General features: G+C 33.0%; 1 protein-coding gene across 1 annotated transcript in view; it reads left to right on the top strand.

Annotated features, from left to right (window-relative positions):
• Nucleotides 1-16,135, top strand: part of LOC124539814 (alpha-2Db adrenergic receptor) — a 545,191-nt gene that overhangs the window by 128,919 nt on the left and 400,137 nt on the right. Inside the window, exon 2 of the mRNA XM_047117172.1 lies at nt 11,537-12,862. Within this exon, the coding sequence (XP_046973128.1) occupies nt 12,323-12,862 (540 nt within the window). The 5' untranslated portion in view covers nt 11,537-12,322. The remainder of the gene's footprint in view (nt 1-11,536; nt 12,863-16,135) is intronic.

Genomic DNA, 16,135 nt, shown 5'->3' with positions numbered 1-16,135 from the left:
GCTAATATAACCTCTTTTAAATAATGTCAAACTAAAAATGATGATAAATTTAATCTAAACAAAGTTTAAAATGACAAAAGGACTGATCTCTTCAGTTTAATGTCTTGGAATAAATAAGTATCGCTGGGATAAGAACTCTTTACCCTTAAAAATAAGTTGTGAAGCCTTTCCATTAAGCTTCTCCAATATAGTTGATGGATATACTCTTACGAAATTAGACACATGCAATTTTCCGTACGATATTTTCGTTCATGTTCGATATAAGCAAAGATTAATATAAAAGTTCAATGTTATTACCTGCATTTGAACCCGCTATCATCCATCATTGTTGAAATGCCGCGTTCTAACCACTGGGTTGCCTTTTGTAATACTGGGTCATCTCAACTCTGTAATATTCCGTAAGTAAAGTAATGTCCCTAAAGCTCCTACTAAGGAGAACTTTTGGAGCTTTCCACGACGCTCTCGTGCGGATTTGTGGACAATGTGGTCATTTAGCCGAAATTTCCGCTACGTGCAGGTAGCCTCACACATTTTCCTTTACCGAGAATGAGAATAAGGCACGTGAGAGTTCGGTGGCATTTTTCCAAACCTGAAAACGTTGGTTGCAATTATACGCTACTACATACTTGAGCTAGAGTTTATCTCATTAGCATATATTTTACTATGCTTCGATGGACAAGTGATATGGCAGGCGATATGATATCAAAAATATGTCTCTAAAACCTTGACATGGATCTGAGTGTAGACCAGATATGAAAAAAAGAATTTGATCAAACTTATGTTTATTTGTACAAAAGTTTGATCAAACGTTGGACGTATATACGATGATACTTTTTTTGTTTGCGTAGTAAATCATTTTTATATATTTTTGTTTGTTGTTCAAAGACAAATTATGTTTATTATATATTTTGAGTACGTTACTATTGTCAAACAGCAATACTAAGTATTATTGAATTCCGGTTTGACGGGTGAGTTAACCAACAAAATTACATGCATTACAAGGGACATAACGTATTAGTGTCCAAGGTTGGTGGCGCATTCGAGTACGGAATGGTTAATATTTCTTACAGCACCAATGTCTAGGCAGTGGAGACAAATAACTATGCTATAAAAAGGATAAAACACATATATGTACGTAGTATTTCTCTCCAAATGGCCACAAATAGTGAAGCTACTCAACAAAATAGTGCTGTTCCTTTTTCGTATAGTTTTAATGCATCTAGTTCAATCGGCTGTGGTTTTAGCTACAAATCTCCTGCTCAGAACTAATACCTCAGCTACGGAGCGGAAATGAGTCATTCATTTTAGTTGGACTTAAAACTTTTAGCCTTTCTAAAGGCACAGATTCTATTGATAAAGTGACTTTGAAAAATAATGCTCTACATTTTATTTTATTTCAAAATCATTTTACTATATACTGACTTTCTGGCCGGTTCTTCTCGGTAGAATCTACTTTCCGAATCAGTGGTAGCTTCATTTAATTGTAAAATGACGATTCAAAAGTGGTTGTAAAAGCCTACTTGAAAAAAGTTTATTTTGATTGATTGATTTGATTGATGCGGTTATTTTTAATAGATAGTGCTTCCAGAGGGAGGTTTATATGCATAATACAATACATATTTACGAAGCGATTTTAAGGAATACAGCATAAATCTTTATGTAATTAACTACCTTGAATACATCGTGCATAGATCAATATAAAGTCATTGAAAAAGCGTTGAATTTAAATTATATTGTACATTTGTACGTGTAAAGCTGGGACAGGTAGTCTGTATATTTCGATTCGGTTTTTGAGTTTTTTTTTATGGTATAGGTTGGCGGACGAGCATATGGGCCACCTGATGGTAAGTGGTCATCATCATCCATAGACAATGAAGCTGCCAGCTGAAAAGCCACCAACCTTGGGAACTAAGATGTCATGTCCCTTGTGCCTGTAATACACTGGCTCACTCACCCTTCGAACCGGAACTCAACAATACTGAGTACTGTTGCTTGGCGTTAGAATAACTGATGAGTGGGTGGTACCAACCCAGTGGTACCAAGTTATAATTGAAGTTGATTTATATTATGATTTCTTTCACGATGGGTACCCAAATTTTCTTTAATATAATTCGCAAATAGAATTATACGGAGAACATCAACGTGTTTACAATATGAGTAATAGCTATTATAATTTGTTCAGACAGGAAACAGTCTGGTTGTATTAGTAGAATAAGAACCCACATCATCCATTACGTTGGCAATTCATCATTTTCTATGAAAGCTATTAAGTGTTTCGGAAACTTGGAGGGAGAATTTGGATTTGGAAGGCTACAACTATTTTCGAAATGTCAGTTAACTTGTGGCACCCAAATCTACTTATGTAAAAATGATATTTGTCATTACATAACACAAAACTTAGATTTAAGCATACATAGCATGTATTCTTAGATCTTTATAATACAATATATTTACACAACTCTACTTCGACCATGCATAGAAATTAAACCTTAATCAAACTGAAGTCTGGTATTATATGCTTATTTATATCGATTTATATTTCATCTCCGGTGAATGAAACATCGTGAGGAAACCTACATGTGTCTAATTTCATAGAAATACTGCCACATGTGTATTCAATCAAGCCGCATTGAAAAATCGCGGTGGAATATGTTCCTAACTTTCTCCTCAAAGAGATAAGCCTTAGCCCAGCAGTGGGAAATTTACAGGCTCTTGTTAATATGATCCGACTTGTATGGAACAGTAAATGGATCGATGCAGAATAGGTACACGGTTGAACGCCAATGATGTTTCGATTCGATTGCGATAAACTGACAATTTATTAGTCGAATTCGAGCCCAGGTTAACTAATGGCTTTAATCTGCACGCTCATTGGTCAGTTGTTACGTCATTAGCTGAACCGACCAATGGCCATCAGCGTTTACATTTCGTAACGTTGAACAAATAACGAAACTCGTAAGTCGCATGATACCTGGCCGGCTTTGCGTGCAATATTCCCTGTAAATAAATACTTTACTGGCATCGTATTTGTTTCTGTTGTTACGTTTTATTATTTTAAATGCATTGTAAGTAACGTACGTTGCCGTTTTTAATTAAACTGTAATCTTACTTGTTGTCGTCGGTATTGGTTGTCACGAGTTAGGCAAAAAAAAGTAGTCTATGCCCTTGATTAGAGTTCTAACGTATTTCATACCAAGTTTCATCAAATTGCCTTCATTGGTTTGATCGTGAAAGACCCACAGACAGACAGAGTTATTTTCACATTTATAATATTAGTATATAAGTATACATTGTGACAATGTTACACTACTAATAAACACTGTAATTTGGTATTAGGCTTTGTGTAAGCCCTTCTGGGTAGGCACTACTCCCTTATTATATATATTACATTAATATAAATAATTGTATTCACTAACATGACTGTATTTTTTTTTTAATGTTGAAAAAGAGTAACTACTGTGTTTCTTGTCGGTTCTTCTCGGTAGAATCTACTTTCCGAACCGGTGGTAGCTTCACTTAATTGTTAAATGACGATTCAAAAGCACTTGTAAAAGCGCACTTGAATAAAGTTTATTTTGATTTTGATTTTATCATAATATATTCTACCTACTTAGCACAAGGGACATAATAAGTTAACAGCAATTTCATTGCGTTCATATCACCCATGAAAAATAATTGTTGACGTTTTTATAATACTAAAGACGTATAACCTCAAAATTGTGTATCTATGCATATAATAAAATTGGAGTGTCTGTTTGTAATATCTAAAGAGCCCTTTTTAATCAATGCGTATGTATATACACGGTACATATTACAAAATAACATTTTTTACAATTTTTGTCTGTCTGTTTGTTCCGGCTAATTTCTGAAACGGCTGGACCGATTTGGACGGGACTTTCACTGGCAGATAACTGACATAATAAGGTGTAACTTAGGCTACAATAATATTTTTTGTTAAATTCAAACATGTACAAGATCGCGGGTTTTTAAATAAAATAAAAAAGAAACTGGGTTAAAGTGGAATTATTACCTGACTTGTCCTTCTTCGTCACAGATCGGAGAGGCTGTAGCATCATGTAAAGGTTCCTTAGCCAAACTTAAACCTCGAAAATAATTAAATCAAGGCAGCAAATATGCGTAGGCCTGTTACGACAATGAAATCATCTTAGAACTATGGAAACAAGCCGCCATTCGTTATATTATACTTGACGTAAGACTCGCGTGACGTTTCACATACATTGTTATTTACGAATCGGTCCCTCGGTACGAGCAAACAATTTTGCCCTTAAAAACTACAAACACAAAGGACATAATAGCATAAATAAATTATAAAGCTGTATACCATATTATTTCGTTTTGTTTTTGTCTGTAAGGGGAATATTTTTGGCATAACTGCAGCCTGTAAATTTCCCACCAAGCCCAACGGCTAAGGACTCCTCCCTTTTGAGGAGAAGGTTTGGTACATATTCCACGACGTTGTTCCAATGCGAGTTGGTGGAATACACATGTGGGAGAATTTCTATGAAATTAGACACATGCAGGTTTTCTCACGATGTTTTCCGTCACCGTCAAGCACGAGATGAATTGTAAACACAAATTAATCGAATCCGCAATCTCTGGTTAAAATCGGCCATCTTGGCTTATTTATATTATTTGGAATAGATAGATAAGAAAACAAGAGTTGACTTGGTGGTAGGGCTTTGTGCAAGCCCGTCTGGGTAGGTACCACCCACTCATCAGTTATTCTACCCCCAAATAACAGTACTCAGTATTGTTGTGTTCCGGTTTGAAGGGTGAGTGGGCCGGTGTAACTACAGGCACAAGGGACATAACATCTTAATTCCCAAGGTTGGCGGCGTATTGACGATGTAAGGAATGGTTAATATTTTTTACAGCTTCATTTCCTATGCTCGTCCACCAAACTATACCATAAAAAAATATGTATCGAAGATATTTTTTTGTACTCGTTGGCGCTCATAATGAAACTCATTAAAGAGTTTCAGAAGATTTCTCGCGTGGGCGTCATTTATTTTTTAAGTCAAGATAAATTATTCTATTTTTCTTGATAGTTGAAAAATTTAGTCTATTATTTTTTTTAATATAAAATATTGCTTAAGTAGACCGGCACATAAGCCATTTTATGTTGGTGAGTAATCATTTCTTAAGTCCAAATAACCTTTGGAACTAAGACCTAAGACTAAGGGTTTCAGGTCTTAGTTTCCTGTAGTAAAATAGTAGAGATGAACCCGGAACTTAACCAGAAATTGATACAACATTATAGTACATAAACCTCCGCACATTTTATCTCTTCTTTCCCAAAAATTCAAACTATCTATATATCAAATTTCATCTAAATCGGTTCATAGACGTAATTACTTAACATAAATATATATCCTTATTGAAATTTTAAACGCGAACTATCGAGTATGTCATTATTTGAGGCAACATCTACATGATCTAGTGATTATATACTTATATATGTTGCCTCAAATAATTACATACTTGGATTGTAATCACCTAGTTTTGAGATTCGATTCTGGATGACCAGTGAGGTCAATTATTCTTTATCATGTTAAAAAACCAAGGATTGTCAGCTGTGAATATATGACAGATGATATCGACCTATGAAATATTGTAAAAATCAATATACGGTAATCCAGCTATCGATTTGTTGTATATATGACGAAGGTGGTGACCCAAAACTAAACAATCTTGCCGGCTCCCCGTCGTATAAATATATATTTGTATACACTACGCTACCATTAACAATTAGGTATAACATTAGTACGCCAAGTCATCAATCACTTGGTTCCATTTGCTTAAACAAATAAATTATCCTTCCATTGTTCCAAAAGTATAAAGTTATCGTACTCGCTACACGTTTAAATTGTAATCAACTAAAAACCAGTATAAACCAGTTTGCATTACAAAATTCCGCCCCAAACTGGTTTCAGTCGGTTTTATTCACTCAATCTTGTTTGTGCAGTTATATTATTTCGTAATTTAAATTATTTATACATGGACTTTTTTCACTGGCTGTACTCTGGACTGTTAATTGAATTGTGTCTTGAAAATGAGCAGCGCGCTGCAACGTCGTGTTTTTATTTTTAATTTGCGGTGAATAAACTTGAGCAAGATATATTTTTGTCTTTATGTAATTATACGCGCGATGGACGATGTTTCATTTTTTTTTTAATTTTTAATTTATTAAATGAAGACTAACGATCAAATGACTCATTTGAAGTGTCACAAACGCCTTGACACGTTCTTTTTTCAAATATTCATATCTTGGCAGACATGTTTGAAGAACTTTGAAGAATCTGTGTATTATATTATCAGAATTGAAGTTTTTATTATTTGAAGGTAATACCCAAGTATATTAATACTACTTGTTGCCTGCGGACTCGCTCCCATTTCAATATTTGGTTGTCACGTATAAGACAAAAAAGTAGCCTTATGCCCTGATACTATATTTGACACAAGTAGTAGACCACGGCTTCACTCGATTTTAAGCGGTTGGTTTTCATTTGTTAGACAAAAAGTAGCTTCTGACCGCCATCGGAGTTCAAGTTTACTTCATAACAAATTTCATTAAATTCAGTTCATTGTTTTGGAATAGAAAGAACGATAGACGGATAGAGTTACGTTCAAATTTATAATATTAATAAAGATAGTAGTCCATATATTTTTAATATGAGGCTGAGGAAATGAAATCATGCAAATATATGTATATATAAAAATTAAACTACAAATAATCATATACAATATAAAATTTATTGGAGATGTTTATTTAAATTGTTAATCAATTTTTATTTACTACTTTTCTTTTGTTGAAACATTTAAATTAATTATGTTAACCCAATCAAGACTTGATTACAATGTATTCTTACAAAATTTTTAAATGAATTTAATTACATATTGTATGTGGCGTTATGGCCACAGAAGCGAGTGTGTTCCTAATTACAATGCAGCTCTTGTAGCTTTTTTACTCTTTATGGAAATTATACTAATTACAAAATTATGCACTAGCATAACGCATTGAATACTAAAAAAGCCAAGATAGAGATTAAAACAAGTGCCTCTTAACCGGTGATTGTGGGTTCAAAGCACATCTGAATTTTCACGTGTCTCGTGATCGATGGTCAAGGGAAAAATCGTGAAGAAAACATGTGTCTGACTTCAACGAAATTATGCCACATGTAAATCCTTAGTAGAATATTCTCCTAACCTTTTTCTCGAAGGAAGAGGAGGCCTTAGCGTAGAACTGGAAAATGTATAGGCTGTTACTATTAAGTGTGGAAAACAGGTGGACTGTCTATTTGCTTACTCTTAAAATTCGACTGAACGGTAAATACCTACTAGAAAGAGTTCAAGACTGGCTTTACTTGGTCTTTGAGGAACGGTATTATAAGTATACACACATCCAATTTTAATAGAAAAGTCCAATATTTTTTTATTCCGTTCTGAGTACTAAACCAGAAAATGTAGCCAATTTAAGAAGTTAATAGTTTCTCATATAATATTATCACGGAATGTTACTATTCAATTTATGTAAATAAACATATTATTGGAAAAAAGAGATCCGCTCAGTTTATTTCGCCGGTTCTTCCTAGGTCATATTTGCTTTTCCAAATCGGTTTAATTTTACTACCAATACTTAAGTGATGCTTTTATAATGAATAAATGAATTTGAGTTTGAGTTTGACTCCTATAAATAATGAGAACACTCGAAATTTAAATATTCTCGATCATGATTAATGAAAAAAAAAAACAATATTTTTTTAATAATCAAACCATCATCAGGCATCAGTTACAAAGTACAATTTTGAAATAAAGTCTTCAATCTAAATTTTAATATTTTACCTTTGAAGGTCTGATTAAACTCCAAGCGCCCGAGATCTCAATATTAGTCACAATTACACCAAAAAAACAAAAGAAAAAAAATCACGGCAATTTGTAGTCGTTTCTCTTCAAACCGTAGTTTTTATTAAACATCAATAGCTGCAAAAATGTTTGCACTGACTTCATAGATACTCTCGTTCTTAAATTTTTTCTTATTTCTTTATTTAAGCAATCTCTACAGATTAATGTATCTACAGAGAGAATGATCCCACTTTAATGGCCACGCTATTCACAAGAAATACAATTTTGGATTTGTTCTCTATTCAATTCAATATAAGAACTCCTTATTGAATATAACATTAAAAAAATAAGCTAAGGATGCTGTATAAGGTGATGTCTTTCAGACACCCTTTACTGTATAAAGTTCGAATTAAATATCGGTAACAGATAATATGTCACTGTTGGATTATAATGTAACCCACAAGTGTTCATAGTCATACAAATTTCTTTCTCATATTAAGATGACTTCTAATAAGAAGTCATAAAATATTAGAACAGAATAATAATTCTGTTCTAATATTTTACTGATAATCAGTAATATTTAATATTATGTTTTAAACTGAAGGGTGAGTGATACAGAGAAACCACAAGATGTGGGAACATATTAATTTCCAAGATTTTTGGCTCATTGGCGATTGAAAAGAATTTACGATATTTAGCAGTGACCACTGAGCATCAGCTAGGACAAGCTAAGACATCAAGCATCAGCTAAGACATTAACTTGCACAAGCAAAAAGAGGGAATTTAAATGCTGAAATAATAGCCTTATACATTTATGGTTCAGAAATATATGCAAGTAATCCAGCTATCCTCATTTTTGAAATTCGAAAACCTTGACAAATTTAAAACCAAAAAAGATTTTTTGAGCTGGACTTCTGATATAGCAACTAAATGAATTTATATATCTGATATGGATTGAGAGAGAGAGAAGCAGTCATACATTTAAAAGAGACTAAATCAGATGGAAATTTCATCTGTCATGCGCACGCATCACGATGAAACAGTTCCGAGAAATTTAATGAATATCGAAACGATCGAACAATTACATTTCAAGAGTTGTTTATTTATTGACAACCAAGCATTGATAAACACACGAATGTTTTCTGTCATAAGAAATTACTTGATTTTATTTGAGTTTAAATAAATAAAAAAGTACCAGTGGTTGAACACGTGAATATTAGCCGATGATTACAAGTTCAAGTCCAGCAAACACCAGTGATTTTAATTCGTCTTATGTTCTATTGTAAAATAAAACATCATGAGGAGACTTGTATGCATCGAAACTTGTTACCTGCTATAATCGTCTTTTAAACCTTTCTTTTTTAAACTCACTTACATATTTGACGGGACAAATATAACTGTGGAATGCTTTAAATTGTGTACTATGGATAACCTAAAAAGAGAGTAAAATAAATGAAATTTTAGTATTTTAATAACATAATAAACATTTGTATTAATATAAATTTTGTTAATGAAGTATATGCACCACGCACATACTGGTATGCCATATGTTGTTTAGGTAAACGTGTCGATTTTGCCAAGGCTCAAACAGATCTTTCCCATGCAAAATCCCAGCTATATTAATAAAATAAGACAATGTCATTAGTTACAGCAATACAATTGGGAGTGTGTCAAGAATATTTAGATAAGCAGAACTTCATGATTGTATGATTTAATTAAGTGAGAAAATAACAGTTATAACGGCGAACGTTAGACTGAATATAACAGACAAAGTTAATGAAGAACATTTTGAGTATAGCTTTGACTTAAGTTACTTTTGATGCTCTAAAGTGAAATTTCCCACTGCTGAGCTAAAGCCTCCTTTCTGTTTTGAGGAGGTTTGGAACATATTCCACAACAATGATTGTTGACATAATTCATACCAGCTGTTTTTCCAGTTAAACTCGGGTAGAAATTGTTTGATTACCTAAAACGTTTTTGATACCCCTGACATGTGTGCTGATCATGATGATCCCTGAATACTCAACGTAACAAACACACTTATATTCCCATTTATAATATAAGTTAGAATAGCAGGCGATAGAAGTTGGAGAATGAAAGTTAAGTTTTCAAATTGTTATCGTTTCGATGTTCAATAATTTTTAATATTCCTATAAATGGGATTGCTCTCGAAGGAGCAAAGCAATTGCAATCGTGATATTTTACCATAAATGACGATTGTTTGAAACAGCGTGTTGCTTCTAACTCTGTTGGGTTTAACTTTACGCGAGCATATTTATATTTATGACTGAATGAACGAAATTGAATGGCTGAATGGCCTTTGTTTAATATTATATAAAATTTTAATTTATGAATTGGTGAGCTTGTTTTGATTTTGACATAACTTAATTCTCAATATTGGTGATGTTGAAACCATCAATATCTATAATTTTTAATTCATATTTTTAAGTTGGTAACCTTGATTTGATTTTGACATAACTTAATTCTCAATGTAGGTACCATATTGGTGTTGTTGTTGGTTCATATTTCTTATAGAGCCAATGTCTAAGACGTTGGTGAATTTTTTACCATCAGATCACCCATAAGCCGTTCTGTGACTTGAATCAAGAATCAAATATTTGGTTCTATCGTTTTAACCGTTCCACGAAGGTACCTTTATTTTATTCAATTTCATTTTTTGGATCAAAATTTAAGTTTGACATATTAAAATCCTTTAGTTTAATTTTTAACCCTTTACGTGTGTTTGCAAATCGGCTCATGAGTCTAAACACACACACACACACACACTCCATCTCTTATCTCTTCACGCTTAAAGCCCTGAACTGATTTACACGAAATTTGTGTTAGAGATAGTTTGAATTCAGGAGAAGGGTATAGGCTACTGGATTTTAATTCCCGCCTGTATAAAATGGGGAGTGACCGTACATGCTATACGTAAAGTTTTATACTTTTCGCGGGTAAGGCGATGTTTCAGCTAGTCATTCTGGTCAGATAAAACTTTTTATATCCCAAAGTAAATCTATCTTTTATAAGGCGTGATAATACATTGTAAACAACAATGTGTATTACTCATTGGACACAAAGACTAAATTCCTTTGACAACATTTGACTAAGCTTTGAAGTTACGGTGTAGCTGTCGTGTGTTCATATTCCTCAACTTCGATGAAAACAGTTTGCCAACTGAATATTCTAGAACGTTCTATTCTGTACAACGTCTAAAATGTATATGTTTATTTTGTCTAGATAAAGCAAATTAAAAAGATTATAAATAGCAAGTAGGCTGTATGAGATATTGCTTTTGCGTGACGTGAATAAAAAAAAATAAAAAAAATTGAAAATCGAATTCGAATTTTTTATTATGATTGTTTAAAAGGATAGTCGATAATGTGATCATGAATATCTAATCTTGTATTTATTTATTTATTGAATAATTAAAACTGCTATGCTATATAACTGATGAAAACTGCTAGTAGATTTGGTACAGTTTTGAAAACTCCACTTAAATAATTATATGGAAAGCATCTAACTGATTTTCAACCAACACAAAGGAAATAAAGGCTCAGTACAGTGTATTTAAATTTGAATTACTGGTTTTAAAATCGAATCCACTAACTATAAATGTTTTTTAAACATTATGAAACTATTACTAATATCGTATATTTCTTTGTTTCAGGTTTCAAAAGACCATCAGCAAGAATCGAGTTCTCATTAGAATACAATACAAATTAATGGGTCATTAAAATCCCCAGTCACGTTCAGCGTTACGAAGATGACAGTTAAAAAATAAGTCGAATAAAAATCATGTGATGAAAAATACGAAAAAATGTTCGCGAAAACAGATCGATTTTGGGACCGCAGAAAGCATAGAGTTGCGCGATGACGTCACGATACCGATTTAACGGCTGTATAAAATAAAATCGATTAAAAATCGATTCAAGACTCGTTTAAATTTAACATAGTTTCTGTGTCGCTTCTTTGTGTGTCGCATTGTAACGCGTGTGTATTTATTATTAATTTGCTCGATTAATTTCGTTTATATAATTTTATATCGATATTATTATTCGTTTCCTAAAGCAATATTAGATAAGGCATATTCGCGTAGTGTTTTGTAAATAAATAAATAATTTTCTGTGTCGTATAGTGTTAACGTAGTGTAAATATAATCTGTTTCATTTAACGACGATACAATCGCTCGAGTGGCCACGTAGTTCGGGCATACGGGTAATAGCTATAACTAAATCCTGTAAAAATATATATACGTTCAATAATCGTAAGTAATAATACCGTTCCTATAGGCAATACTTTTTAAACCGTTCGAAGAACTCTGATTCTAAATAACACAACGGGTCCAAAAAACTAAATTTACTTGCATATTCTTCACAACAATAATATTGTAGATAGAATAAATATATTAGAAAACCTGGCTGTTAATAGCGTTAACGTTGGAACCGATACAACAATGGTGCCAAACGCGACAACATTGCTGAAAACAACAATGAGTACGCACATCAATGCGTCGTTTGCTCCGAATTCGACGTTCCTGGTTCCGACTTACATGACGCAGGAAGAATTCCTGGCGCTGCAAATGACGAATGCGTCAGATGCGAACACTACATTGAACGATACGACGATAAACCAAGTCGTCTTGAGAACTTGGTATCCGAGCGGTTACTCACCAGCTCACATCATCATAGCGTCCGTGGTGGTGACCGTTCTGATGATAATGGTCGTGGTGGGTAACATGTTGGTGATAATAGCAATAGTGACTGAGAAAGCGTTGAAGAATATACAGAACTGGTTCATCGCTTCGTTGGCTGTGTCAGACTTTTTTTTAGGACTTGTCATAATGCCATTCTCTCTGGCGAACGAGTTAATGGGTTATTGGATTTTCGGTTTCTGGTGGTGTGAAATACATTCGGCGATGGATGTTTTGTTGTGTACAGCGTCGATAATGAATTTGTGTCTCATATCGTTGGACCGCTACTGGAGTATAACGCAGGTGAGTGATTGACTGTATTTACCAATTTGTATTGCGGTTTTTATTTAAACGTTCATTTATGAATACGTTATAATAAATGAGGAATATTTTTGGTAATGCCTAACTAGGAATATAACTGATTTACAAAAGTAGGTATTAGGGAATATATAAATAACTGGTTAGGTTTAGTATATTTTTCCAGTTTCAAACAATTAAAATTTAGAATTTAGACATGATTAGCGTGGATTTCATGATCTTTTTATAAATATATATTTTACTAATTAATTAAATATGTTCCGTTTTATATCATATCGGAATCGAATCGTTTAATATTCAACATACGAACTGTTTTGGAAACTAAACGTAAATATAATAACAAATATTTTTTATCGTTCTTACGGGAAATGATTTTTCAGTTTAAAAATTTACATTCGTTTTAAAGTTCAATAGCACTTCACCAAGAGAAATTCCAATCCAATCTGTTCGAATATTTAATTCAATCCCCGAAACCGTCAAGTTCTGGCTTGAGTATGAATAATGGAGACTGTAGCTCAATTTCCCAATACTCCGTAGCCAACAGGTTTACACTGGTGTATACTGGTTTCGGGCGGTCGGAACTAGTTAATACCGGTTCAGTCAAGCTTATACAAGCGCGTTCTGTTTTGATTTTCTATTTACAAAATAAGCAAATATTGTTTCTATGTCATTATTTATGGTTGTGTAATGTAATTAAAAATTTAATAATTTGATGAAATATCTTCTTTAAAATAGAACCACACACTTAATATGCCAATAATAATAAGTGGTTTGCATTTACGCTTAATAAATAAATACTGCGTTATATTTTATGTGAAATTTTAATTAATGAAATGCAAATGATTAATAATAATAATTACTATTATGATAAATGTAATTTGATCTTTGTCATAATTACTATAAAACTGATAATTATAAACGTTCACAATTAACATCATTCCATAGTATAATACAAAGTCACTTTCTCTGTCCCTATGTCCCTGTGTGCCCTAAAATCTTTAAAACTACGCATCGGATTTTGATGCGGTTTTATTTTAATGGATAGGATGATTCGAAAGGAAGGTTTTTGTTCATAATTCATAGACAATATATTAAAGAAACACTGATAATTTTAGAAGTTTGTAGTGTGATGTCGTAAATAAACAAATTCTGTAGAATATTTAGTATTAGTAGTGCACCCGTGTGAAATCGGGGCGGGTTACTTGTAAGTAATAAAGTAAACAGTGTAAAATAAGGTAAGGTGTGGAGTTAGGTATATTTACTTGACAATTAATTGGTGGTTTAGCAAGCACGTGTGCTTAATTTCGTAAGTGTAAGTTTGTCCACGAATCATTCGAAAACTGAAAGTCGTAGATCATTTTTAATTTAAGTTAGGTACACTTAAACCTTGTGAACAGTTTTTTTATGGAATAGGTTGGCGGACGAGCATGGACCACCTGATGGTAAGTGGTCACCATCACCCGTAGGCAATGACGCTGTAAGAAATATTTACTATTCCTTACATAGTCGATGCGCCACCAACCTTGGGAACTAAGATGCTATGTCCCTTGTACACCTGTAGTTATACTGGCTCACTCACCCTCCAAATCGGAATACAACAATACTGCGTACTGTTGTTTAGCGATAGAATATCTGATGAGTGGGTGGTACCTACCCAGGCGGGCTTGCACAAAGCCCTACCACCAATAAACAGTGTAAGTTTCATTCAAATCGGTCTAGTAGTTTCATAGATTTTTTTTTATTTATAGTTCACTAGCTGTTCCTAATTTTGAAGTCGATTTTTATAAATTATTTAAGAATAACAAATTTAACTTTACACTGCAAACTTTTCTTTAATTAGTATAAGGTTTCATTGAATTACTGACAGTGGGGCGTGCACATACTTCTTCCTTTTAATATCTTAAGTACAGTTGGTTTGTTTCCCTTGAGAATAGTCGCTGTGTTTGAAATCGGTTAGAAATAATTTCCTCGACTACCAAGAAATGATTTATAAACAAATATTTAAAAAGCATTACTGGACAAAGTATCTTTTCTTGGGAATAATTATTGGAGCTAATTCTAGAACATCACTGCTAAAATGTTCCTGGATGTGGTATTTTTTTTCCAACATGTCATTAAAGATTAATTATACGTACGATAACTGAGTATCATACACACGAACACAAATTTAGGGCTTAGGCAAATAACCTCTCTCTTAAATCGGGTAATAATTAATTAAATACAAGTTTAATGTATCCTAAATCTGACTTTATCCTGCTCATATTACGAGCCATGTTTCATCGGCACGTGTTGCGTCTTACGTCGAGATGGATACACCGAACATCTCAAATCTGGAACAGCAGTCGAATTATTCAATTTCAAAAATTGTGTTTCGATTTACTATTTTCTTATCTTAACTTCGTGATGTAGGAAAATATGCAACGAAAACTACATGTACGAACATTGACTAAACCTCTATTTTCGCCAAATCGTATCGCATATGTTTAATTTTGATTATCCTTTCCTTTATTTAGTAAAAGAGAAATTTACTCTTTTGTTTTTCATAGCATTTGCAACTACATATAATGTCAATTTAATTTTCCAGTATAATATGGCAAAGCCAGCTTAGTAATTAAGTCGAAAGATATTACAGCCTACTGGTATCTAGCTGGTCAATTTATTTGGGACAATACGCAAACAATCGATTGTACGAAATACACATATAAAAAAGTATATAAAATTGTTACCTTCTTCTTAATTGTTGTCGTCTTCTAATCTTCAAGAAGACAGCCTACATATTCATAACAGCAGACAATCCACCCGTAACTGATCCGGTGTTACATGTTCATAGGTAGAAGTTCCTTCAAGATACTCCATATGACAATAGTAAAAGAACTTAAGACAACAATAGCGCGATTTAACGTACTATTAACGCCATCTATTGACAACAAAAGTAACCATGAAAATTATTAATATGAATGAAAAGGGCTTAATTTACAAACATATTCCAAAGTGTTGAATGACACCCGATAAGTGCGAGTTTTGTATTTTTTTTTACTGCTAAACTTGAGATCAATATAATCTTAAACCAAGCTGAAATATCAGCATTGTTAATGAAACTCAAAGCTGCTATCTACCTGTTGTGTCTAAGCCATCGCTCCCTGAGAGCTCTCGATCAATAGATATATTGATCGAAATAACCAGTGTTCTACCAAGAATTCCAAATAAAATAGTTGGTGTTGCTGATCTTATGGCCGTCTAAAATAACAATGGAACTAC

Source organism: Vanessa cardui, chromosome 23 (assembly GCF_905220365.1).
Source record: "Vanessa cardui chromosome 23, ilVanCard2.1, whole genome shotgun sequence".
Taxonomy (NCBI): domain Eukaryota; kingdom Metazoa; phylum Arthropoda; class Insecta; order Lepidoptera; family Nymphalidae; genus Vanessa; species Vanessa cardui.
Note: the sequence above shows the minus strand (reverse complement) of the source record. Positions and strands in the feature narration are given on the sequence as shown.